The sequence below is a fragment of the Carcharodon carcharias genome, chromosome 32 (assembly GCF_017639515.1).
Source record: "Carcharodon carcharias isolate sCarCar2 chromosome 32, sCarCar2.pri, whole genome shotgun sequence".
NCBI classification, from domain to species: domain Eukaryota; kingdom Metazoa; phylum Chordata; class Chondrichthyes; order Lamniformes; family Lamnidae; genus Carcharodon; species Carcharodon carcharias.
Genome location: NC_054498.1, coordinates 19,546,296 through 19,573,295, shown reverse-complemented (window position 1 = coordinate 19,573,295; position 27,000 = coordinate 19,546,296). Strand labels below are relative to the sequence as shown.

Sequence of the window (27,000 nt, the reverse complement as noted above, 5' to 3'; positions counted from 1 at the left end):
ATTTTAACTTAGTTCCAATCTCCTGCCTTTTCCCCATAACCCTGCACATTGTTTCTATTTAAATAATTATCCAATGCCCTCTTGAATGCCTCAATTGAACCTGTGTCCACCACACCTCAGGCAGTGCATTCCAAACCCTAACTACTCACTGTGTAAAAAAGTTTTTTCTCACCTCGCATTTGCAAAGTCAAACCCTAACTCCCTCCCTAACAGCTCTGTAGATGTACTTACACCACAGGGACTGCAGCGGTTGAAGAAGACAACTCACCACCACCTCCTCAAGGGCAATTAGGGATGTGCAATAAACACTGGCCTAGCCAGCGATGCCCACATCCCATGAATGAATCTTAAAAAAAAACAGGTTGGTGAACATGGGCACAAGGGCTTGGTTTTCACTGTTACAATGGGGCCTGTGATCAGAAGCCCACCATTACCACCCCCTAAGAAAAAGGCCCTGCCACATTCATCAGTGACTCAGGTACGCACACACATCTTCATTACACCATCTTCCTCCATTAAAATGGGTGTAGCAATGTTGAACTTAGCCCTGATGCTTTTCCAGGACAACTGGTTACTGAGAGATCTGTTGAGGTTGCTTTACACGTTGAACACTTCCTTGACGTTATTATTTGATGTGTGGCAATCCTCTGAACTTTATATTTTGATTTTGTATCGCAATTGTTTCTCTGAACATCAGCCAAGCTTTTTTTTGCCGTTTTCTGTGATTAGGTGACGCTATTTTCCATCGAATAAAAGCACCTCTTTTAATTCACCTTTTACATTTAATAAATTATATAATCATTCAGCTTCAAGAAGACCTGGTTGTCTTTGTAGTTTTGTGCTTTCATCGTTTTCCAGTCTTTGTCAATGAACTCATAATGTGAAAGAAATATTTACATTTTTTTTAGTGCTTCTCATCACCACCAGACATCTCGAAGCTCTTCAAAGCTAATGAAGTGCTTTGAAGTGTCATCACTGTTGTAATTTAGGTCATGTGGTAGCCAAGATCCATAATCAAGATCCCACAAACAGCAATGTGGTCACGGCCAGATAATCTGTTTTTGCAATGTTGGTTTGAGGGGTAAATATTGGCTAGGACACTGGAGAGGACTCTCCCCTGCTCTTTCTCAAAATAGTGCCAAAGGATCTTTTATATGAGGAATGATTGGAAAGGCTGGGTTTGTTCTCCCTGGAACAGAGGAAGCTGAGAGGAGGTTCGATTGAGATGTACAAAATTGTGAGGGGCCAATGGGAAAGGCCTATTTACCTTAGCAGAGGGATCAGTGACTAGTGGGCATAGATTTTAAAGTGATTGGTAGAAAGATTAGAGTGCAAATGAGGAAAAGGTTTTCACCCACAGTATGGCGCGGGTCTGGAACTCACTGCCTGAAAGGGTAGTAGAAGCAGAAACCCTCAACTCATTTATAAAGTGTCTGGATATTCGCCTCAAGTGCCGTAATCTGCAGGGCTACGGACCAAATGCTGGAAAGTGGGATTGGGCTGGATGATTCGCTTACCAGCCGGCACAGACACGATGGACCAAGTGGCCTCTTCCGTGTGCCGTAAACTTTCTATGATTCTATTTCCACAGGCAGCTAGGATGATAGAAAGTTTCGTGCCTCAATACAAAAGATGGCATCTCTGACCATGCAGCACTCCCGCAGTACTGCACTGGAGTGTCAGCCATGATTTTTGCGTTCAGGCCCTGTTGAACACACAACTTTGTGAATCAGGGCACGCATGTTCCAACTGACCCTGAAATGTGACAAAAATGGAGTTGTATTTGTCTAGTTTTGCCAGTGACGGTTCCTTTTAAATCCAACTACAGTATGTAAGGAGCCGAAAAGCAAATTCTAGACATTACTTTTTTTTTTAACCAATCTTAATTTAGTCATTTTGTTCGGGGGCAATCGAGCTGCGTTTTTAAAAAATGCACTTTGTATAATTTCATGCCAGACAGCTGGGCATTTTGAATGGATTCAAATGTATGAAGTTCCAGTAATTGTTTTGGGGGTTATTTAAGATTGTGTAGCTGTCGACATTCTTTGAGTTGGTTTAAAATACTCAAGATACTTTAAGTCAGTATAGAAGTGTCTGTCTTGGTGTAGCAGTTGCGACTCTTGTGGTCGAGTTAGAAAGTTGTGAGTTTAAGCACGTAACATTGGCTGGTACAGAGGTTTGGAGGAGACACTAACCCAAAGCCTCACCTGCCCTGTCAGAGATCCCATGGTACAATTTGCAGAAGAGCTTGGGGAGTCTCTTGGTGTCCTGTCCACCGCTTATCCTTCAGTTAACGCCCACCAAAAATAAATGAATGGATTATTCTTCTTCTCACTGTTTGTGGGAGTTTGCCATGCACAAACTTGGGGGCTGGATTTACCCACAAAACGGTGACAATAATTCAAAAGTGCTTAATTACCCTGTAAAGAGGCTTGGGATGCTCTGAGGGTATACTCTATCCTTGCAGGCTGTGACAACTTGTACAGCAACGAGAGGGGTGAGAAATACAAGAACGAGCAGAATATTGCATTGTATAAGAGTACTAGTACAACAACAACTTATATTAATTTGTGCCTTTAACATAGCAATGTCTCATGACTCTGCCATGTGTTGTAAAACAAAGTATCACACTGAGTCACATAAGGAGATATTGGGTGAGATGGACAAAACCTTGGTCAAAGAGGCAGGTATTAAGGAGTGTCGTAAAGGAGGAAAGGGAGGTGGAGAGGCTTAGGGAGGGAATTCCAGAGCCGGGGGCCTAGATAACTGAAAGTGCAGCCACCAATGGTGGAGCAAATAAAATCGGGGATGCACAAGAGGACAACATTAGATATCTGAGGTTTATGGTGCTGGAGGCGATAGGCAGTGGTGAGGCTATATGAGGGATTTGAAAACAAGGATGAGAGTTTTAAAGTCAAGTCGTTGCTTTACCGGGAGCCAGTGTAGGTCAGCAATAGGTGAACTGGGCTTGGTGCAGGTTAGGACATGGGCAGCAGAGTTTTAGACAATCTCAAGCTTACAGAGGGTCGGATGTGGGAAATCTGTCAGGAGTGTGTTGGGATAGTCGGGTCTAGAGGTAACAAAGGTATGGGTGAGGGTTACAGCAGTAGATGAGCTGAGGCAGGAGCGGTCAGGTGATGTTTCGGACATGGTAATAGGCAGCCTTAGTGATGGCACACGTATAAGATCGGAAGTTCATCTCAGAGTCGAATGTGTCACGAGGGTTGAAAAAAGACTGGCTTAACCTCCGACCCTTCCCAGGGGGAGGCCTGGAGTCGGTAGCTAGGGAACGGAGTTTAGAGCGGAGGCTAAGAACAATGGCCTCAGTCTTCCCAGTATTTAATTGGAAGAAATTTCTGCTCATCCAGTACTGGATGACGGATAAGCATTCTGATAATTTAGCAATGGTGGAGGAGGCGGGAGAGATGGTGGTGAGGTAGAGCTGAGTGTCGTCAGCTTACCTGTGAAAACTAACACTGTGCCTTCGGATGGTGTTGCCGAGGGGCAGTAAGTAGATGAGAAATAGGAGGCAGCCAAGGTTAGATCCTTGGGGGACACCAGAGGTAACAGTGCAGGAGCAGGAGGAGAAACTGCTGCAAGTGATACTCTAGCTTTGATTAGATAGACAAGAATAAAACCAGATGAGAGCAGTCCCACCTAGCTGGATGACAGCGGAGAGGTGTTGGAGGAGGATGATGTGGTCAGCCGTGTCAAAGGCTGCAGACAGGCCCATACAGACAAGGAGGGAGGTTACCTTTGTCACAGTTGCGTAGGATGTCACTTGTGACTTTGATAAGAGCCATTGCAATACTGTGATAGGAGTGGAAATCTAATTGGAGGGATTCAAACGTGGAATTCCGAGAAAGGTGGGAAAGGATTCGGGAGACAACAACACATTCAAGGATTTTGAAGAGTAAAGGGACGTTTGAGATAGGACAGTAGTTTGCGAGGACAGTGGAGTCAAGAGCATTTTTGAGGAGAGGGGTGATGAAAGCAGATTTGAAGGAAAGAAGGCCAAACCCTGGAGAGAGAAGCCCGTCAACAATATCAGCCAGCATGGGGACGAGGATGGTAAAAAATTAGCTTAGTGTCAGATTGTGACTTTTTGTTTTTTTTCCTTTCAAGTAGCCAGATTACCATGTGTGACTATTTCTCAGTGTCACTAATTCAAGTGTTCCACCTTTTCCTAAAGTAGATTCACTGAACAATTTAAACTGAAAAAAAAGTTTTGATGGCTCATTTTCTCTTCAAAGAGAAGGCAGGTTTTGGATATATAGGATAATTTCAGGAATTAAACATTATGAATGGAGAAGGTGTCTTGTTCATCATCTGGGGGCATGTTACCAGAAGGTTACCCAGATATCAAGGTCAGTTAAAGATACTCTCAAAGGCAAAGGGAACCGAGACTAATCTATAAGTGATCTAATTGCAGAAGCTGTTTAAAAATAAAAGGAGTAGGAAGTTTATGAAAGATTCCAAAATGTAACCGTTACCACCATATAGTTGTCTAAATTCCTTTGAGGGTCCAAAAATATCCCTTCTCTCCCACCACCTCCCATGGGATATTGGAAATATCCTATCTTCATGTGACTGCCAAACTTCCTTCTAATGACAAAACCATACCCAAATCCAGTGCTATTTTTGTGCAGTAAAGTCAGTTTATATAGAAATGTGTTTTATTTTAATTCACTAACCTTTTATAGATCCTGATTTAATAAACAAATTTTGAGTTTGTCCATTTCTAACTCTTTCATTTTATTTAGGAAAAGGCTAAACATAAAAGATGCTCTTTCACACCCATGGATAATGGTAAGTCTTAACATCAGTGTCGAAGTGAATTGCATTTGTTGTTAAAATGTGTGTGATGATGTTATTTGACTTGCCGGCACATTAACTTGCATGAATTGAAGCAATTGCAGTGGCCTTCGTCTTTAAATCCCACTAGTTGCATAGAATATTGGTTTCCCCCTGATGACTTTTACACTTGATTTTTTTTGGATTTGGTTTTCATTACACTTTTATTAACTGGTCTGTTATCTAATATGTTTCTTGCATTGCTTTGGGATGGGGAACTGTTTTGAACAATATTCAAGCTTTAGTGTTGAAATCCAAGTTGCTATCTGCAGCAAACTAATTGCATTATAATACATAGAGCATTAGGGTGAATTGTTTATTTCTAACGCTTGTGTTTCAGTCTTATTATCCTGACGTTCATTTAAGCTGTTGTCCGTCATCTGCAAGCCAACAAGAAATCAAATTTTCATCTGCATTATATATTGAACTAACACCGTCATTTTGCATGTACTGTAGGTGGTGAGTGTTGTTCAAATTGTTACCTTGTGTGTCCCATTGCATAGCCTTTAAAATTGAAAGGTTTGTGTGGAGTGCCACTAACTGCAATGATTGTAGATTGCTGGAACTGGACTTCTGCCATCACTTAGATGTGTGCTGCATCGTGTGCACCCAACCCCTTCACATTTTTGCTCGTCAATAACCTGAAACTCTTCTGTCTGATCCACTGAAGTCTCATCAAAAGGAAGAAGAGCAGAAGACCAAGGAGAGCAAGAAGCAGCAACGCAGGCAGCTGAAGACCAAGCGTCTGAAAGAATATACCATTAAATCACACTCCAGCATGCCACCCAATAACACCTATGTTAACTTTGAAAGGTTTGCCAAGGTGGTGGAGGATCTCTCTGTGATGGAGATGACCTTCAGTGGGCTCACTTCAGCACATGATTCTCTTCAGGAAGATATTGATGCATTGATTTCAATTTATAACGAAAAGGAATCCTGGTACAAGGAGGAAAACGAAAGTGTCCGGCACAGCCTTTCCCAGATCAGGTATGAATACCGTAAAGCCGAATCCAGGAAGAAGCAACTCCAGGATGAAATAAAAGGTGTGAATAGCATGTTAAACACAGTCGATGCAAAATATGCTGAACTGAAGTCTCAGTTTGAGTCTCTGAATCAAGAGATCTCTGCTGAACTCAAATGGGTCCAGGAAGTAATTAGCTCTTTTCAGACTGAGCACATCAGTGAAGGATGTGTGAAGGGAGACTTTGCTTCTGTCTTCAACAAAGATCTGAACGAAACTTTGAAGGACTTGTTAAACGGCACATGCAATGGAGAACTCATCACCAGCCTTAGTGTATCAGAGTCAAGTCGTTAAAGTGAGCTGGAGGAGGTCTGATGACACCAGGTTCATATATGGTGTTGCATTTATCATTTTTGCTCAGCCTGTCACGGAGAAAGTTTGGGGCAAATATATTTGTATTTCACTTTAACTTCATTTAACTTCTGAATAGGGCAAAAATCAAGTAACTTATTGCTAAAAGATGGTGATTATTTATCTGTAAAACTGGCCTACAACAAACAAACAAACAGAACATATTCAACTTTTTGTGACACTTTTTCGACATTAATTTTGTTATCGAGTTGAATGAAGCTCTCTTAAACAAAAGAGAATTACTAACAGAAATGATGTGAGGATAAATTCAGCAGTCCCAGCCAGGAACTCAGACTGTGAGTTGGAGGATTGGTGTTATGTTGCTGGGTTCTTCCTTTAACCTGTTCTTCCTTTAGCCGTGGCTCCCACTGGGAATGCTGAATTTACCGAATAATTAAAAGTGATGTACAAAGTTAATGTTGCACAATCTTGTAATTCTACATATGTATCTGTTTTTGTGGTGTTTATGTATGGAAGAATTGGACCTGAATGGTACAGTAGTGAAGAATGAGGACTTGTACATTCAATAATGAGATCTCTGCCCCTGGATGTCTAGTAATAGATGATTTAGGATATTGATTATATGCGGGGTGACGTATAGAAGCCTCTATAGATTTAGGATTGTAAACCAAACTGCCGGAACTGGTTGAGTTGCTGCTGAGCTCTTTACTGATCAAGTATTGAAGTTCAGCTTGAGATTGACCTCTTGAATTGTCTGAATGTGAAAACAAGAGAATTCCCATCATCAGCCCGGCAAAAATGACCGATGCAGAGCTCCTGCTGGAACTGAAAGTACATCACAAGCCTTAGACAGGCAATTTGATGCCTTTTTAAAACATGAAATAATTCATTATAAACCCTGGTGGTGGGGGGAACCTACATTCAAGAGAGGTCATGTTTGACTTCCAGTTGAATGTGATCTCGCCATACCTACAAGCATAAATGGGGCTTTGGGCAATTAGACAGATACCTGATGTTTCCTAGGTATTCAGATACAGACGGTGCCTGAACTAGACTGAGTGAAATTACTGACTGCTTCATTTTTGGTACAATGTTGGGAACAAAGTTGGGAAATTACTGTGAATTATGCTATAGTACAAACATAGGAGCAGGAGTAAGCTGTTCAGCCCCTCAAGCATGTTCCACCTTTTAACTGGATCATGGTTGATCTTCTACCTCAATGCTTAATCTTCCTGCACTATCCCCGTATCACTTGCTGTCATTGGTATCTAGAAATCTATCAACCTCGGTTTTGAACATACTCAATGACTGAGCCTCCCCAGCCCTCTGGGGTAGAGAATTCCAAAGATTCACCACACCCGACTGAAAAATTCCTCCTCTACCCGGTCCTAAATGGCTTGCCCCTTATTCTGAGACTCTGTCGCCTGGTTGTAGATCCCCCCCTCAGCCTGGAGAAACATCTACCCTAAATGCTAAACATGGTCATCGAATTCTCCTCTGTGCTATCGTAAAAAAGACTTTAGGTGAGATTTTAACCCTCAAAATGCATCCACTTGCACAGAGAGTTAAAAATCAGGCCTTTTAACTCAACTAAAATAAATGAGTTAAAATAATGGAGAGAAGAATTTTGTAATGAATGCATCAGGTGCTGGTGCAATTGCAGTAAATGGCCGGCATCTTTAATCCCAATCATACTATGGCGCTGTTTCCAATGGAAAGTGACAGAAGGTTGAGGGCTCTCTGAAACATCTCTTCCGCTGTCCCATACCATGTTAAAGAGTTAAATTCACATTGAATGGCACCTTTAGAGGCATCATGAAGTTGCACGCCTAGTTTTTCAAACATCATTTGTGATTCAACTTTGCCATCGGTGGCACCTTTAGTACTGAGCCAGGAGAAGGCGGTGCATAGTGGTATTGTCACTGGACTAGCGATCCAGGAACCCAAGGTAATGCTCTGGGGACCTGGGTTTTAATCCCACCACAGCAGATGGTGGAATTTGAATCCCATAAAAGTCTGGAATCTAATGATAACCATTGTTGATTGTCATAAAAACCCATCTGGTTCACTAATGCCATTTAGGGAAGGAAATCTGCTGGCCTAAATGTGATTATATATCCACAGCAATGTGGTTGGCTCTTAAATGGCCCAACAAGCCACTCAGTTTCTCAAGGGATGTAATTAGGGATGGACAATAAATGCTGGCCCTAGCCAAATAAAAAAAAAGGAATCAAAGCATGGTCATCTCTATTGTAATAGGAATTTTAACCATCAAAATGCATCATATGAACATATGAATTAGGAGCATGAGTAGGCCACTCTGCCTCTCAAGCCTGCACCATTCAATAAGAAACTGGTTGATCTGGTTGTAATCTCAACTCCACATTCCCACCTACCCCCAATAACCTTTCACTCCCTTGCTTATCAAGAATCTATCTACCTCTGCCTTAAAAATATTCAAAGGCTCCGCTTCAACTGCCTTTTGAGGAAGAGAGTTCCAAAGACTCCCTACCATCTGAGAGAAAAGATTTCTCCTCATCTCTGTCTTAAATGGGTGACCCCTTATTTTTAAACAGTGACCCCTAGTTCTAGATTCCCGCACAAGAGGAAACATCCTTTTCACATCCACCCTGTCAACACCCCTCTTATGTTTCAATCAAGTCACCTCTTACTTTTCTAAACTCCAGCCGATACAAGCCTAACCTGTCCAACCTTTCCTCATATGACATATGATAACCCTCCCATTCCAGATATTAGTCTAGTAAACCTTCTCTGAACTGTTTGCAATGCATCTACATCTTTCCTTAAAGGTTGTCTTCTGTGCCTCCACTGGTCTGTACACCAGTCATACTATGATCAGGCTATTAAAATCTTTGGCTTTCATGACTCTCTAGTGTGGCTATACCAAGTCAATAGCTTTTAAAATTAAGAAGCCTCAGCGTGTAACAAAGAGCTGAGATAAAGAAAGAACTTGCTTGTATATAGCGCCTCATGACCTTAGGATGTCAAAATGCTTCGCAGCCCGTGCAGTATTTTTGAAGTATAGTCACTTGTAATGTGAGTACATTGCAGTAACCATTAGAAATTCTCCTAGAATAGCTTACCATTTGGTGTCCTGGGTTCCAAAAAAGGTATAGTTGCAGGAATTAATCCTGGCATTTGCTTAGCTCTTATAGGGGTTGGTGTTGGTTTGGGGATCAAATTACTGAGTCACACCGAGGCTTTCAGATAGAAATGCAAGCTATAGTGTTCAGTAATTCAGAGGAGACTAATCAGTACAATGTTACTTATTTGATTTTAGTTTAATAAGTGGGGGGACCAACATTATACAGTAGTTACATTGCTTACGGGAGTTCATTCAGCAAGGTGGGTTCAGCTAAAATTCAAGTACATTCTCAAAATTTCTCACAAGTCAGCCATGCCTGTCAATACATATTTATCAATGTTCTGCTAATTTAATGATAATGAAACTTTCCAGTGTTTTTCAGTTTAAAAACTTCAAATTAATTCGAGCCTTAAGGTGTTTTTAAACATTTGGCAGGGCACTTAGGAATTGGCCAAGCACATAACTAAATAGACTTTCCATCTCCAGCCCTTTCTCTCGTCATCTCCTTCCTTGGGAGGAATTTTCCCTGGTGAGGGGAGCCGAGTTTGGGTCCCTTAATAGTGACAAAGGGTCAGGGAGCTGGCATCATCCCACCTTCTTCCAGCTTTCGCCCAGGCGGGGCTGAAGGTGAGCAGGAACCCCCGCTGTGAGGCTGTCGTCTGAGGCATTTCAATATTCAAATAAGTTATTAAATTGAGCTTTAACCAAGGATTCGGCCTTTAAATAGGCATCCAACCTATGTCCTGAGCTATCAGCAATGCAGCAGGGTCACCAGGGTGAGCCTCACAGTGTGAAACTGGGGGTCTGGGAAGCCTTTGTGAAACTGAAGAGCTGCAGCGGTGGCCCAGGTGAGAGACTGCTGCTTAGGTAAAAGCAAAATACTGCAGATGCTGCGAATCTGAAATAAAAACAGAAAATGCCGTTAGACCTGCTGAGTTTTTCCAGCATTTTCTGTTTTTGTGTGAGAGACTGTGGCTCACAGCTTTGCTCCTTGGAGAGCGCTTTCAGTGCTTCACTGGTGATTTCAAACCTCTCTTCGCCTGTCTTGCACTTCACTCACCTTCAGCTTCACCCCCACTGCTGCCAAACCTGACCATTGGCTCAGGAGCAGCTTATGCAGCTCCACTTCGCACCGGTGATGAGGGGCAAGTGAAGAAACAACACCAATGGCAGCAGCAGCGGCATCTTCTCCAACTGCACTCTCTCCATCCACATCCAACTCCACAGGGCTGAGAGGATAGACGTTACAATCCAGGTGGTAGCAGGTGAGACACCCAACACAGGCAGAGGATCAGCTCTCTTGACATTTGAGGCCATCAGTGGAACCTCAGGTCAGCACTGGCATCTGCATCTCCAGTGCGTTCCCATTGGCTGTCAAGGTGCCTGTCACAGGAGGGCCACGCCGCCCCCTCCCCCGCCCCCCCCCCCCCCCCCCCCACCTCTCCCTGAGGTTGTGTTGTCTCTTCTGCAACGAGAGAAAGCAGAGTTATGGGTGTTAGAAATGGCTTGTGTGGAGAGGAGGGAAGGAAGCCATTTGTGGAGGATGTATATGAGAGGTCAGCAGGATGAGGCTGAGTGTTGGCTGCTCAGATGGGAGGATGTGAGGTGCCTAGAGAGTGAGGAAAGGGTGCAGCTGCGAGGTGCGTGGTTCCGAGGAGTGCTGTGCAGGAGAATGTCAGAAGGTGGGGCTTGGTAAGTGTTTATGTCACTCACCTTTTCTGCCCTCCTGAGATCCTGAATCCTCTTGATGCACTGTCTGCAGGCTGGAGGGATCAGACTTCTGCTGCTGACTCCCTCGGTCACTTCCGTCCACACGTGATTGGTTGGAGGGGTTGTCCCCTTCCTCCCATCTTTGCGAAGGATCATCTCACTTCAGCCACTCAGATTCAACCGCTGAACCTCCAGATTTGAGACACCCAGGGAATGGCCATCCCAGCTCTCCTCTCCCTTCCTGTGCTTTCTGCAGCCTCCGGAATCTATGTTCAGTTAACCTATTCTAACACATGGCAATGTTCCCTTAAATTGGAAATTATTTCCTTCGTCAAATCCTGGCTGCCTTCTCTGATTGATGAGGAATCCAGGAAACGGGATACTAATGCCATGACTCAGTCACAAACTCTCGGCAAAACCCATTGAAGAATCCCAACAGGTTCCTATAAAGATCCCACCATTTCATGCTGGAACTAGGTTTTCAAAGTTCTGCCCTTCTCTTCCCCCTTTCTTTCCTCCTCCATCTCTCCTCTCTCCCTGTCTCTCTCTCTCCCCCTATCCCCGCCTCTCTCTCTCCCCTGTTTCTCGCTCCCTCCCTCTCTCGCTCTCCCTTCCCCTCTCTCTCGCTCTCCCTTCCCCTCTCTCTCGCTCTCCCTTCCCCTCTCTCTCGCTCTCCCTTCCCCTCTCTCTCGCTCTCCCTTCCCCTCTCTCTCGCTATCCCTCCCTCTCTCTCGCTCTCCCTCCCACTCTCCCGCTCTCCCTCCCACTCTCCCGCTCTCCCTCCCACTCTCCCGCTCTCCCTCCCACTCTCCCGCTCTCCCTCCCACTCTCCCGCTCTCCCTCCCACTCTCCCGCTCTCCCTCCCACTCTCCCGCTCTCCCTCCCACTCTCCCGCTCTCCCTCCCACTCTCCCGCTCTCCCTCCCACTCTCCCGCTCTCCCTCCCACTCTCTCGCTCTCCCTCCCACTCTCTCGCTCTCCCTCCCACTCTCTCGCTCTCCCTCCCACTCTCTCGCTCTCCCTCCCACTCTCTCGCTCTCCCTCCCACTCTCTCGCTCTCCCTCCCTCCCACTCTCTCGCTCTCCCTCCCTCCCACTCTCTCGCTCTCCCTCCCTCCCACTCTCTCGCTCTCCCTCCCTCCCACTCTCTCGCTCTCCCTCCCTCCCACTCTCTCGCTCTCCCTCCCTCCCACTCTCTCGCTCTCCCTCCCTCCCACTCTCTCGCTCTCCCTCCCTCCCACTCTCTCGCTCTCCCTCCCTCCCACTCTCTCGCTCTCCCTCCCTCCCACTCTCTCGCTCTCCCTCCCACTCTCTTGCTCTCCCTCCCACTCTCTTGCTCTCCCTCCCACTCTCTTGCTCTCCCTCCCACTCTCTTGCTCTCCCTCCCACTCTCTTGCTCTCCCTCCCACTCTCTTGCTCTCCCTCCCACTCTCTTGCTCTCCCTCCCACTCTCTTGCTCTCCCTCCCACTCTCTTGCTCTCCCTCCCACTCTCTTGCTCTCCCTCCCACTCTCTCGCTCTCCCTCCCACTCTCTCGCTCTCCCTCCCACTCTCTCGCTCTCCCTCCCTCCCACTCTCTCGCTTTCCCTCCCTCCCACTCTCTCGCTCTCCCTCCCTCCCACTCTCTCGCTCTCCCTCCCTCCCACTCTCTCGCTCTCCCTCCCTCCCACTCTCTCGCTCTCCCTCCCTCCCACTCTCTCGCTCTCCCTCCCTCCCACTCTCTCGCTCTCCCTCCCTCCCACTCTCTCGCTCTCCTTCCCTCCCACTCTCTCGCTCTCCCTCCCTCCCACTCTCTCGCTCTCCCTCCCTCCCACTCTCTCGCTCTCCCTCCCTCCCACTCTCTCGCTCTCCCTCCCTCCCACTCTCTCGCTCTCCCTCCCTCCCACTCTCTCGCTCTCCCTCCCTCCCTCTCTCTCGCTCTCCCTCCCTCCCTCTCTCTCGCTCTCCCTCCCTCCCTCTCTCTCGCTCTCCCTCCCTCCCTCTCTCTCGCTCTCCCTCCCACTCTCTCGCTCTCCCTCCCACTCTCTCGCTCTCCCTCCCTCCCACTCTCTCGCTTTCCCTCCCTCCCACTCTCTCGCTCTCCCTCCCTCCCACTCTCTCGCTCTCCCTCCCTCCCACTCTCTCGCTCTCCCTCCCACTCTCTCGCTCTCCCTCCCACTCTCTCGCTCTCCCTCCCACTCTCTCGCTCTCCCTCCCACTCTCTCGCTCTCCCTCCCTCCCACTCTCTCGCTCTCCCTCCCTCCCACTCTCTCGCTCTCCCTCCCTCCCACTCTCTCGCTCTCCCTCCCTCCCACTCTCTCGCTCTCCCTCCCTCCCACTCTCTCGCTCTCCCTCCCTCCCACTCTCTCGCTCTCCCTCCCTCCCTCTCTCTCGCTCTCCCTCCCTCCCTCTCTCTCGCTCTCCCTCCCTCCCTCTCTCTCGCTCTCCCTCCCTCCCTCTCTCTCACTCTCCCTCCCTCCCTCTCTCTCGCTCTCCCTCCCTCCCTCTCTCTCGCTCTCCCTCCCTCCCTCTCTCTCGCTCTCCCTCCCTCTCTCTCGCTCTCCCTCCCTCTCTCTCGCTCTCCCTCCCTCTCCCTCGCCCTCTCTCGCTCTCTCTCCCTCGCCCTCTCTCGCTTTCCCTGCCACTCTCGCTCCCACTCTCGCTCTCCCTCCCTGTCTCTGGCTCTCCCACTCTCTCGCTCTCTCTCGCTCTCCCTCCCCCTCTCTCTCGCTCTCCTGCCCTCTCTCTCTCGCTCTCCTGCCCTCTCTCTCTCGCTCTCCCTCCCTCCCTCTCTCTTGCTCTCCCTCCCTCTCTCGCTCTCCCTCCCACTCTCTCACTCTCCCTCCCTGTCTCTGGTTCTCTCTCTATCTCGCTCTCCCTCGTTCTCCCTCGCTCTCTCTTGCTCTCCATCCCTCTCTCTTGCTCTCCATCCCTCTCTCTTGCTCTCCCTCCCTCTCTCTTGCTCTCCCTCCCTCTCTCTTGCTCTCCCTCCCTCTCTCTTGCTCTCCCTCCCTCTCTCTTGCTCTCCCTCCCTCTCTCTCGCTCTCCATCCCTCTCTCTTGCTCTCCCTCCCTCTCTCTCGCTCTGCCTCCCTCTCTCTCGCTCTCCTTCCCAGGCTCTCCCTCTCTCTCGCTCTCCCTGTCTCTCTCTCTCGCTCTCCCTCCCTCTCTCTCTCGCTCTCCCTCCCTCTCTCTCTCGCTCTCCCTCCCTCTCTCTCGCTCTCCCTCCCTCTCTCTCGCTCTTCCTCCCTCTCTCTCGCTCTCCCTCCCTCGTCCTCTCTCTCGCTCTCCCTCTCTCGCCCTCCCTCCCACTCTCTCGCTCTCCCTCCCACTCTCTTGCTCTCCTTCCCTCTCTCTCGCTCTCCCAGCCCCCTCTCCCTCCCTCTCTCTCTCGCTCCCCCTCCCTCTCTCTCTTGCTCTCCCTCCCTCACCCTCTCTCGCTCTCCCTCCCTCTCCCTCACCCTCTCTCGCTCTCCCTCCCTCTCCCTCGCCCTCTCTCGCTCTCCCTCCCTCTCCCTCACCCTCCCTCGCCTTCTCTCGCTCTCCCTCTCTGTCTCTCGCTCTCCTTTTCCTCCCCTTTCTCTCTACCTACCTATCTTTTAACCATTTATTTCTGTCCCGTTTTGATAATTAAGTCAGTCAGCCCTGTCCCCTCTTGTTTCCTACAGCTCTGTACACACCATCCTTTGTACAACACCCTCCCCCAAGCATTTCTTCTTCAACCTCCGGTCTTTAAAGATCCAAGTTTGACATCAACTAATCAGTGCTTATTAATTTACCTCCTCAGCTTTTTGTTCTGAAATATATACGTTGAGACATTATATTGGGAAGTACGACAAATGCTGACCAAATATTATGCATGTTCTGCACTATTATGCATGTTGGCTCTGGTCATTAATGTCAATGCTGCCGTGCTTCAAGGAGAGCTTCAGAGTGTCTTTGAAGCATTTTCTTCACCCTCCTCTGGAATGCTGACAATGTGAGAGCTGGGAAAACAAGTCGTTGGTGGGGACGTAGTTTCCCATTTATTGAAGTTGATTTCTCAGGAATTTTGCCTGAATGCTTGTGGAGCTGGCTTCGAAAAGGACACTAGTGTTTGCTCGATGGTCCTCCCAGTGATTCTGGAGAATGCAGCGCAGGCATTGCCGATGGAATTTCTCTAACCTTCTTATGTGTCACTGATACCCAATCCCAGTCTCACTGCAGTACAGGAATGTAGTGACGACAACGGCTCTGTACACTAGGACTTCTGTTGACTTGTGGAGGCCTTTGTTTTCAAACACTCGCTGTTCTACTTTGTAGAAGGCTGAGCTGCAGCAGCTGGTCTGGTGTTGGATCTCTTCGTCAATGGTGGTCTTTTGAGGGGTGACTGCCAAGGAATAGGAAATGCTCAACATATTCCAAGCTCCCTCCTTTAACATATATGGGAGGTGAATGTTTTGCTGATCAGGTGTGGGGTTGATACAGGAGTTTTGTTTTGGCAACATTCGAGGGCAGGCCGAGTTTCTTGTTTGCAGAATTGAAGAGATTCTCTTGAAGAGATTGCCGGGCAAAGTAATTCTCTGTGTATCTAAGGCATTTGCTATATTTCCTCAGCTCTGGATATTCTGCTTTTAGGCCCAAGCCCTGGTTACACCTGTCAACCTAGCTGGAACAGTGTGGGTGGGGGTGCTAAATGGTAGCCAGATGGAAATCAATGAGTTCCTACTGCTACCTAACCCCACCCCCGCGTGGCCTTATGGATATTTGGAAACATGGCGGTCCATTCATCACAAGCAGAAACCTCATCAGTATTGAAATAGTGATGTCCAATGATGTCATTTAGACCTCAACATAATTTGTGACGAGATGTTTTAAACTTACAGAGCAGAATTTTACATTCGGTGTGCAGGCGCCCGCCCAACATGCCCGAGCGCAATATGACGCGTGATGAACTGCGTCCCAACGTCATCGTGCACTTGCGTGATATTTCGTTCGACGGGTGTGCACCAGAGTCAGCTGTGCACCCACCAATAATTGTGAGGCCTATTATGGCCATCAACAAGTAACTAAAATCAAATTAGCACTGCCTGTCCAACCTTACGGTTGGCGGGCGAGCAAAAAGGCCAAGCGGCCTTTACATTTTTTAGGAAACTTCATCCACCAGCGGGATGAGGTTTCCTAAAGCAAGTAGGTATTAACTAAAAAGTTTATTTTTGAATTAAAAATATGTCCCAGCTCATGTGACAATCATGTCACACGAGGGGACATGTTTTAAAAAAAATTTTTATTGTCTCTATTAATTTTTTTTTTTTAAAAAAGCGCCCCCCCCCCCTCCCCCCCCCAATCTCCCCGAGGCAGCTCCGTGCCTCAGGGGAGATTGAAGCGCTCTTTCACGAGTTGCTTGCCAGGCCCATTCTCCCTCCTCCCCCCGCCCGCACAGGTAGCGCTGAGCGCTGCCGCTCACAATCCACACAGGGTGGGCCTTAATTAGCCCGGCCGCGTGAAATCGCGGAGCCAATTGCGGGCGGCTTCCTGACTGCCCCCACCCTCCCCTGCCGAGCCCACCCATTCTGGCCACACTCTCCAATCTCTTGGGACGGTGGTGTAGTGGTGTAGTGACTGGACTAGTAATCCAAAGGCTCAAGTTTATACTCTGGGGACATGGATTCAAATCCCACCATGGGAGCTGGTAGAACTTAAACTCAATGAATAATTTCAGTTAATTTTTAAAAAAAAAGGATCTAGAATTGAAAGCTAGTCTCAATAACAGTGACCATGAAACTATCAATTGTAGTAAAATCCCATCTGGTTCACTAATGTCCTTTAGGGAAGGAAATCTGTCATCCTTACCTGATCTGGCCTACATGTGACTCCAGATCCACATCAGTATAGTTGGCTCTTAACTGCCCTGTGAAATGGCCTAGCAAGTCACTCAGTTTAAGGGCATTTAGGGATGGGCAACAAATGCTGGCCCTGCCAGCGACTCCCACATCCCACAAAAGAATTTTTAGAAAGTCTCCAGTGAAAGCCGTGTCAGGCCAGAAGCAGCCCAGGTAGGTATATCCCTTTTGAAAGGTTTTCTGAGGCTCTCCCATCCAGGACTAAGTCCCCTGGTTGGGGCGAGTCGGGGAGTGTTTCCTGCTGTGGAGGCCGACAGGAAATCTCGTGGTATCTTGCAGTCCCGGTGTCATATCCGGGCACCATTTTTCAAAAGGCATCTGGAGACAACTGACCCACCATTGAAGAAAACTGGAGCTCCTGAAGAAAGGAAATGGACCTTCAGGAACACTCTGGAGCTGGAAGATGGACCTCCTCAAAAACACTGAGGCTGGACGATCCACCTGATAACATTGGGTGGGGGGGGCAGCATCTGTGTGTTCCAGGGTTGCTAGAGGCCTCCATTGCGAACTCCAGAGGCAGCCCCCGCCTTCTGCAGCTAAGTGCCAATACGCACACGCCACGTTGGTCCAGACATGTTCTGGACCGGTGTGATTTCCCACTGGTGTCGTGGACAATTGGATGTGAGGGGGGTGGGGGGGAGAGGGTGTGATTCCGGTTGGGCCTTCAACTTTATCCCATTAGCGGGATGCAAATCAGTTTCACGCCGGCCTCTGTTGGGAATTGTGACCTGCCATTGGCGGGAAGTAGCGGAAGATCCCGCTGTCATTTCACACCAGCAGGATGCAGACTTTTGTACCTCCCACCGCATTCTCTCCACCACCCCCGCCCGCTGGCCATCGAGCCCGCTGATGGGGGAAATGGGAGAATTCCGTCCAAGGAAACCTGCAGGTTGATGCCTTGACCACCCCTCCCCTGAACTATTTATCTTGTCTGGGGTCTGTTTCCATGGATACCCATTCATGCCTAGCAATAATTTACTGCTCGCTCCATTCAGACTTGAGGATACCACCTTCTCTGATTTTGTGCGAGGTGAGTTAGATAAATCTCAGACCTCACTCTCCGAAGGGTCGCATGAACTGCCGACCACTTTGACCCTCACTCCACCCCTGAAGTCAAATTAGGGCTTAGGCGTACATTTAAAATTCTACTCAATCCCAGTCTCACATTACCCTCCACCTATCTTACTTCATTTTTCTATCTCCTAGACAAAATAGCCCCAGCCTGTTCAAACTTTTCTGATAGCTTTCTGGGCCTATGGAATTGCCAGAAAGCTGGAGTTAGGTTTCGGGCCCTAATTAAATTATTGGCTATTTATTTAGTAGATTTCAAACTGTGCCAATCAGACATCAGAATGGTTTCAATCTCTGGCAGCTATCAAAGAATGCCAGTATAAATATAAGTACATTGTACTTTGGCAAAGAAACATTGTTTAAATCATCAACAATTCGAAGTCAGTTTGTTAATGAACAACAAACATCTCCTAACGTTGTGACCTTGACTTGCTTAATTAACTCAGACTTGCTCTGAAGCCTTAAATTTTGAAATATGCTCAGGCTTTCCTCAATATCTTCAGTTCAGCTCAGTTTCTGAAATTGATCCTGTGGTACATAGAAATTGTTGTCCCCAAAAAATCACATTGTTGATGGTCCACTAGAGGCTGTTTTATTCAAAGTCTTGGTGTGTAATTTCTAAAAAAAAAAAAATGTTCTAGGATAACTTATTTTAACCCCTTGTGTGCTGATTATATCTTTTTTCTAAATATTTATCATTTGGTGTCTTGCTGTGTTTTTCTGTTACTGTGTCTTAACTCACTTGTAAATAAACCCAATTGCTACTTTTAACCTGAATGCAATGGTGTGACTGTGATAGCAACTTCTGGAGTCAAAAGACAATCCAACATGATCTATGGTGTGAGATACAGCAGTTAAGGTGTTGCACAAGGTCACAGCTTTGGTACCTAGAAGTCTTGTCCTGCTTATGAAAGCCACCTTCTCATTAAACATGCTGGAATAAAGTACTGACCGTAATGCTCCAATCTGGCTATGGTATATATTTATACTGAGTAGAACAAAGCACATCTATTCACATTCAGTTTCTGGGAAGTGGAAGGGGAAAGGCTGGGTCACATATCTGTTCACCACATTGTCCTTTTGCCTCTTTCACTATGATTTATAACCATCCAATATATTGGGATGACTTGTTTGCTGATTGTGATTTTTGAGTTTGAGCTATCTCAACCCTGGTGGTTGGGGATCATAGAACAAAACTGCCCTCAATTGAGTAATTACTTGTTGCAATACTGCAAGGGTGATCAGTGAGGGAAACAGAAACTAGAGGAACTTTACTTCTGACTTTCAGATTGCCTGACTATAGCCTCAGGATGGGAAAGTGGAAATATTTCCCTTTCCCACAAACTGAACACAAAATCCCATCAGAAGTATGACAGAAACAGATGTTGATTCCTATTCCCAGCAATCGGAGTAGTGCGGTGCTGCTGAGTATTTACTGACTTTAGTTGATAAGGTATCAGCAGTAGTATCAGATTAGTCATATATCGCTAGAAATATTGTGAAAAGTTTTAATATCCAACAGAAGTAAGTTCCACAGAAATTAATGGAGGAATTTTTTGTTGGGGGAAAATGATACAGGTAAAGATAGCTTGTTGTCTAGCCTAATGCAGTTTGAAAATTATTTGGATTTTTATTGCCTGATACAATGTCTCCTTATTCAGTGTAAGAAGTGATAGTGGATCTTGCTTGATGCTATTCAGTGATCAGGAGGAGACATTTTATCATAACAAGGCCCACTAGGTTGCAACAATAACATTTCTTCACAGTACTAGCAATGCCAAAGACATTCCTCTCTCTCTCTCTCTCTCTTTCACCCAGCTCGAGTCAGTCTCCATGCTTCCCCTCCTCATACCACCCCGCCACCCACCCCCCCACAAAAGCAGATACTACTGTATTACTCTGTATTACTGTATTACCCCGGCCAACCTTTCTACCTGTGTGATTATTTTTCTCTCTGCTCCTATTGTGCCTCTGGCCCTCCATCTAAATGATACGATGCTAAAGTAAACAAATTGAAGGCCTGAATATATTGGCAAAATAACATTAAGCTAAAAGGACATGTTGTTAGTACATAAAAGAAAATCCCAATTTGAAGCAAGGGAGAGACATCCTATGAATTATGAATCACCATGCAACGCTGGATGATTAGCGTTGCTACACCATCAGTCTGCCTTTGAGTTTCAAGAAATTGCTGGATTTGCATTGTAAATATGGATCAAATTTGCCACAAAGTTAGGCCTGGTATTTCATAGTGTAAGGAGCCTTTCAATGTAAAATATTTTAATTCTTTGCCTTTTTCCCCCTTGTCATTTGAATTTTTCTTTTTCTTCTCTTTAGTCTCTTTATATAATCGGCCTCTGTTTCACCACATTTTCTTCTCCTTCCTCATTCGTCTGTTTCTTTCTCAATCCTATTGGGTCAAATAGTTGATGAATGTTGACCAAGTTCCTAGAAGCCCCTTCGTCATGCCGTTACCAGCTCATGCGTCCAGCGATTTGTGGCACCAAATTAAGTGGAGCTAAAGGGTGAGGCTGAAAAAAATCCAACTTCACAGTGCCCACTGTAACATGTCCCACTCCAGTAAATTCTGGGCCAGTGTCAGGAGTTCATGTCCACACTTTTATCCATTTATTTTACTTATTTTTCAGCAAATAGGAACTTTGAAATGGGCTTGGCATGAATCAGCTGCTGAGTTGCGTTTGCACAGAGGAAGGGGATATGGGTATGAATGAGGTAAATCCAGGCCTGAGTGTTGTACAGTGACAGCTGTCTGGGAACTGTTTTGAAAGCTGCCCTGCTCACTGCACCTGCCTGTGTTTGTGATATTTGTTAGCAGACTGGTGGTTGAGCAGTGTCCTATCTTTTATGCCATATTGGTTCAAAGTCCTGTCAATAAAGGGCAACAGACCAAAGAAATCCCAGGAAAATTAGCACAACATTCACCGCAGGCGCAAAACGCATGTATCGACTTTATTTGGGGTGCCTTTTAATTGGAAAAGGTGGAGAAACTTGTTGAGATCACGGATTTCTTGTGATCTAGTTCATCTTTTGTGAATAAAGTGTGACAGTTTGTGAAAACTTATTATAAATGCACAACACATAACTGAGAAAAATCATTCAAAAATTTCAAATTTGCCTTTAATCCTAACAATTGGATTTATTAAAAAAAAACTTTACTCAAGGTTCTGTTCAGTGAAGTACATAACTAGAATGTGAACAGTGAGTTATAAATAGACACTTGGTTTTTAAAAACTATTTTTAATGGGCTCATCCATTAGCTCAATGGACAGCCGAATCACGTGGGCCTGAATCTTCTGGCCGGCATGCGGGGGCAGGCCCCGCTTGCCGATGCGTAAAATGACGCATGGTGATGTCGGGCATGTGTCCCAACATCACCGCGCGCCATTCTGATCTTCAGTTCGGTGGGCCGCACCAGAGTCAGCTGCACGCCCACCGAACTGTCAAAGGCCTATTAAGGCCATTTGAAAACTAATAAAAGAATTAACGGAGCTTCCTGTCCAGGCGGCCTTGACATTTATCACGAAACCTCATCCACGGGCGGGATGAGGTTTCATGAAGTGTTTATAAATCAAATAAATTTTTTAATTAAAATTCATTGACGTGCCCCAGCTCAGGTGACACTATGTTACTCCCTTCAGCCTCCTCTGTTCCAAAGAAAACAATCCCAATCTTTCATCTGAAGCTAAAATTCCCCATTCCTGGAATTATCCTGGTAAATCTCCTCTGTACTTTCTCTAGTGCAATCACATCCTTCCTGTAATGGGGTGGCCAGAACCATACACAGGACAGCAGCCATTTCGTAACTAGTGTTTTATACAGTTCTAGCATAACCTCTTTTCTCTTATATCCTACGCTCCAGGCAGGAAATGAAAGTACCCCATCTTGGCTCCCTGAGTTGCTCCCTGGCCCCCAGAATCACAAGCGGATAACGGTCACTCGGATCCAAACCCCATAGTGACGTGAAACTGCCCTTTCAGGAAAGGAGAGCTTTATAAAAACAGGGCAAGTTCTCATAAACTTCATGGGCCGAAATCCCCTCCCGTTTGGGGGGGGGGGGGAGGGCAGGTGTGAACCTGATCGGTGCCCCCGATCGGGTCCGCGCCGCCATTTTACGCGAGCAGGCCAATTAAGGCCTGCCCAGCGTGACACGCGCCCGGAAGCACTGAGCACTCCCTGTGCGGGCGGGATTCCCTGAGTCAGGGCCTGCTCTCTTTCGTACAGAAATCTCCCTGAAGCAGCTCATTGAATCCGGAATGTAAGTTTTTATTAAAGTCAGAAAAATATTATTTAGACATGTCCCCTCGTGACAGCGTCAAATGAGCTTGGACATGTTTATCAAATGTTTGAAAATTATTAATTTAATTAATAAACCCTTTATGAAACCTCATCCTGCCCGTGGATGAGGTTCCATGAAAAATGCGAAAGCCGCCTGGACTCTTCACCTGCCCCCCCTCCAACATTAAGGTTGGACGGGCAGCTCAGTTGATTGTTTTAATTGATATTTAAATGGCCTTAATAGACCTTTGACAGTTCAGCGGGCGCACAGTCGAGTTGGCTGCGCGCCTGCCAAACTGAAAATCTAAATGACGCGCAGTGACATCAGGACACCCACCTGATGTCCCCCCACGTCATTTTACGCCTCGGCGAGCTGGCCCCACTCCCGCTTGCTGACCTGAAAATTCTTCCCCGTGTCAATGTATGGAGATGTGTGAATATACCAAAAGAACAGAAATACAATGAACGTGATCTGCGGAAAATGTCTAATGGGAATATTGGTGCACTTTAGAGTTTGGATTTGTTCAGAGTGGGGATAAAAATGCAGACAGGTTCTGTGGGGGTGAAATTGGTCTTTGCGATGGTGCGAAATGGACACAAGTGAATCAGCTGCTCATTTAGCACTGGCTGAAGTCACTAGAAAGGGGAACCAAAGAAGGTATAAAACAGGCTGTCGATTTGCCATCATCCAATTCACACTAACAATGACTTATTTCACCTCACGTATCTACTGCTTATGGAGTGGGAACAGTGGAGAGCTGTTTTGTGGCTTCTCATTCATTTGGAGTGAGACCTACTTGCTTTTGGTTTAAAATTGTGATCTGTTTTGTCTTAACTGGCTCTTAAACATGAACATATCCCCTTGAATCTACAAGCATTTATTTACACGTCTCACTACTGACATTTTCCCCAGTGTTGATGGCTTTGTTCACCAGGAACTTTGGGTGATATGGAACTGGGCCTGTGACAGGAATGAAGCAGAATGACAATTTTCAGTTCAAGTCCCTTTTAGTTTAAAGCACTCATACTTTAAGCTCAGAATCAGTAAGACTAGCAAACTCCTTTCTGATACTAAACCAAAAAATGTCCTCAGAAGCAACCGTGTGGCATAGATTCTGCCAGTTCCACTCCTTCCGTGAGGCTGCCATTGACAACTGGAATGAGTCTAACTTCTTGGATCTGGCTTGCATAGACAGCAATGTCTTTTCCCACATGCTGCAGTTTTCCACACCATATAAGACTGGCACTTGCCGGTTTTACCTGCTGTGATTTTTTTTCTCTTAGGATGTGGGTGTCGCTGGCAGGGCCAACATTTTTTTCCCATCCCTAATTGCCCCTGAACTGAGGCCATTTCAGAGGGCAGTTAAGAATCAACCACGTTAATGTGGGTCTGGAATCCAGACCAAGTAAGGTTGGCAGAATTCCTTTCATAAAGGGCATTAACGAACCAGATGGGTTTGTACAACAATCAGTGATAGTTGTCATGGTCACCAATACTGAGACTAGCTTTATATTCGAGATTTATTATTGAATTCAAATTCCTCTAGCTTCCATAGTGGGATGACCACTCAGCCCCTTGAGCCTGCTCTGTGCATGAAAACCATTAAGGTGGTGTGCCTCTTATCTCTTTCCCAACTCTTTTGGTGTCTTTTCCTCCTTTGAGCACCGCTGCCTCTTCTCTTCTCTTCCCTTTCTTCCTTTCGAATCGTCCTTGAAGCCAGCATCTGAACAAGACTCTGGTTACCAATTGGGTAGCAACAATTTCTTGGATTCTATAATCAATAGCCCAATCCAATAATCAATCCAATTTGTTTCTGATTACAGCTCTGTGAAAGCATCTTGGGGCGTTTTTTTCTCTATGTTAACGGCATTATATAAATGCAAATCATTGTAGAAACGTGACAGATAGGGGGCCTGACGGAAGAATATAAGATAATAAACAGCGTAGAAGGAGGGTTCAGTCGGGGGCAAAGTGTCACCATCTCTCCATCTCTGAGCTGAGTTTGAGCCGGTCAATATTAATCCCCACCGGGAATAAAATCTGTCAGGATGTAAAACTAGCGTTCCACCCAAGTGAGCAGTGGGATAGCTTAAAATTATTCTCCTTTTGTTTGGATGTTTCTCTTGGGTCTATCCAACCAAAATTGAACACAGGATCCAGGAGGAGGCCAGATCAGAACACTTCAGGGATATGACATCCGCTCACATTTACTTCACAATTTTAACAGAGTGGTTCAGCGTTCTGTTCAGGAAGATTTACTGAAAATATTGGTCCCGTTAATGGTTCCACATGATCACAGACTGAAGCAAGTTCAGAATTGGTCTTTCGTTTTAAAAAATCTTTCTTTTGAGGGTAGACAGTGAAGACTCACACATGAAAACTAAATTTTTGTGTGCCACATGCTTATATCACCACTTTTGAGCAGGTTAACTTGTAGAAAAATAAACACACAAGGAAACAAGGGTGCTCAGTGTCAAATCCATTCCTTCTGAATGCTCGGCCCGCCAACTTTCGCAAAACAATTCCAACCACTTACCAGAGCCAAAGCACTCAAATAATCCACAGGATCGGCAGGTCAGAAAGAAAGAAATAAAAAGGTGGCTGAGCCAATCAAGAATGGATTTTACCCCAATGGTGAACTCAATGATTCGTAGAAAGGAAACAGGTTAAACAATCAGTTCCCATGGCGACATACGAACATACGAAGAGGAGCAGGAGTAGTCCCTTCGGCCTCTCGAGCCTGCTCTGCCATTCAATAAGATCATGGCTGATCAGTGTGTTTGTGTTTCAAATTCCACATTCCCACCTACCTCCGATAACCTTTGATTCCCTTGCCTAACAAGAATCCATCTATAACAAAAAAAGAATTACCTGGAAAAACTCAGCAGGTCTGGCAGCATCGGCAGAGAAGAAGAGTTGACGTTTCAAATCCATCTATCTCCACCTTAAAAAATTCAATGACCCCGCCTCCACCACCTTCTGAGGCAGAGAGTTCCAAAGTCGCACAACCCTCTGAGAGAAAAAAATTCTCATTTCTTGTCCTAAAAGGGTGACCTTTAATTTTAAGACAGTGTCCCCTAGTTCTGCTCTCACCCACAAGAGGAAATGCCCTTTCCACAATCACCTTGTCAAGGCCATTCAGGATCTTATATATTTCAATCAAGTCACCCTTCACTCTTCGAACCTTCAGGTGAGAACAAGCCAGGCCTGTCCAACCTTTCCTCGTAAGAAACCTGCTCATACCAGGTATCAATCTAGTAAACCTCCTCTGAACTGCCTCCAATGCACTTACATCCTTCCGTAAATACTGTGCACCAATGTAGTCGCACCAATGCCTCGCATGACTGACTCTTCTCTACCTATCCTTCAGATCTCTTCTATCATCATCCTTGTTGGAATGGGTTAGGCATGCTGCTGTTGCCCCAATCTTTGGTTTTCCTCCCGTCCCTACAGCTTCAGATCAGCTCCTTCATTTCATTTTTCTCCTGGATTTTCCTTTCACCATCCCCATGGTTCTCTGTGCTTCAATACTCTTGGTCCTTTGGGTGTTTCACTCATCCTGCTGCTGCGCTGGATTCGCTGCCAACACAGGAGACCACTGTGGGCCTCCACTAAACCTCTGGATCAGCTTCTGCTGACTAATGTCTGAAGCTCCAACTCTCTGTCTCCACTGCACAACCTCTAGAAACACGTCCACTAAGTTATAAAAGGTGAGAGCCGATCATATATCAATCGCTAGAATTTTTCCAGCCACATGGTGGTGGGTTTCAGTGCATGGGAGGAGTTAAATCTCCTGAAATCTAAGTGGGGTCAGGTTCCCGATGTCACTTCATCCTTTTGCAGCTTTCCCTGAGGCGGGCTGCATGGGGAAACCCATTTGGATCTGGAGGGACAACAATTGGGGTCATTTAAAAGGCAATTAAAAGCCTTTTTTATCCCTGGATTCCTACTTTCCCAATAGCAGCGGGTCACACGCTGCGCCTCACCAGGGTGAGCTCACTTTATTGCCTGTGAGACCTCCCTGTAACATTGAGGCAAAATAGTCTGCACTTGCTTTCGCCTGTGAGGAGGAAGTTCAGTGTGCTCTAGCTCAGCAGACACAAGGGGCAGCATCTCCAGCCACTGCTGCTGCCTTCTGCACACCCACCTGCAGCTCCATGGGGCTGAGGGGATGGATGCGGGCCTGCACCTCAAAGGAGGCGATACCCTCAGCACAGGGTCTATAGGCTGAGTCAGCTTCCTTGACATGTCCAAACAGCCATGCTCTGGATCTCCTAACAGGCAGTTGCAGCCTCTTGGAAGCAGACCTCCTCCAGAGAGGAGCTGGTGGGCCAAGGTAACCACAAGTTGACCATTTGCATCCACTCGTTCCAGGGATCTGCTGGTGACGTCTGTAGGACCTTATAATCTGCCGATCACAACTGAATCATCCAGGTTCTTGTTTGTGTGGGCTTCCAACAATATCAGAGGCAGATGAAACCGGTCAAACCCAGAGAGCTTTGCTTCCTTCACAGGATGTTCACATATTTAGGGGTGCAACCAATCGAGGTGCTGTCAGAGCTATTTGTTAATCAGAAGGGCTTCCACTCCCTTAGTGTGCGGCTGGTATAGCAGAAGGGTAACAAGTGTCCAAGATTCTCTCATCCCTCAACAGTCAAGGGTGCAAAGGCCTCGAGAGCCTGGCTGATAACTCCAGTGAGGAACCTGACCACAGGCACAGGAGAGGTATAACAGGAGGTATATAATTGCTAGGGGCTGACAGTAGAGAAAGC

General features: G+C 46.3%; 1 protein-coding gene across 2 annotated transcripts in view; it reads left to right on the top strand.

Annotated features, from left to right (window-relative positions):
• Positions 1-27,000, top strand: part of dapk2b (death-associated protein kinase 2b) — a 154,450-nt gene that overhangs the window by 124,090 nt on the left and 3,360 nt on the right. Inside the window, exons 9-10 of one of the 2 annotated variants that reach the window (XM_041178537.1) lie at positions 4,764-4,809; positions 5,525-6,169. In XM_041178537.1, the coding sequence (XP_041034471.1) occupies positions 4,764-4,809; positions 5,525-6,169 (691 nt within the window). Of the gene's footprint in view, positions 1-4,763; positions 4,810-5,524; positions 6,170-27,000 lie in introns of those variants that run through there. The other variant, XM_041178538.1, reaches the window with a different exon arrangement.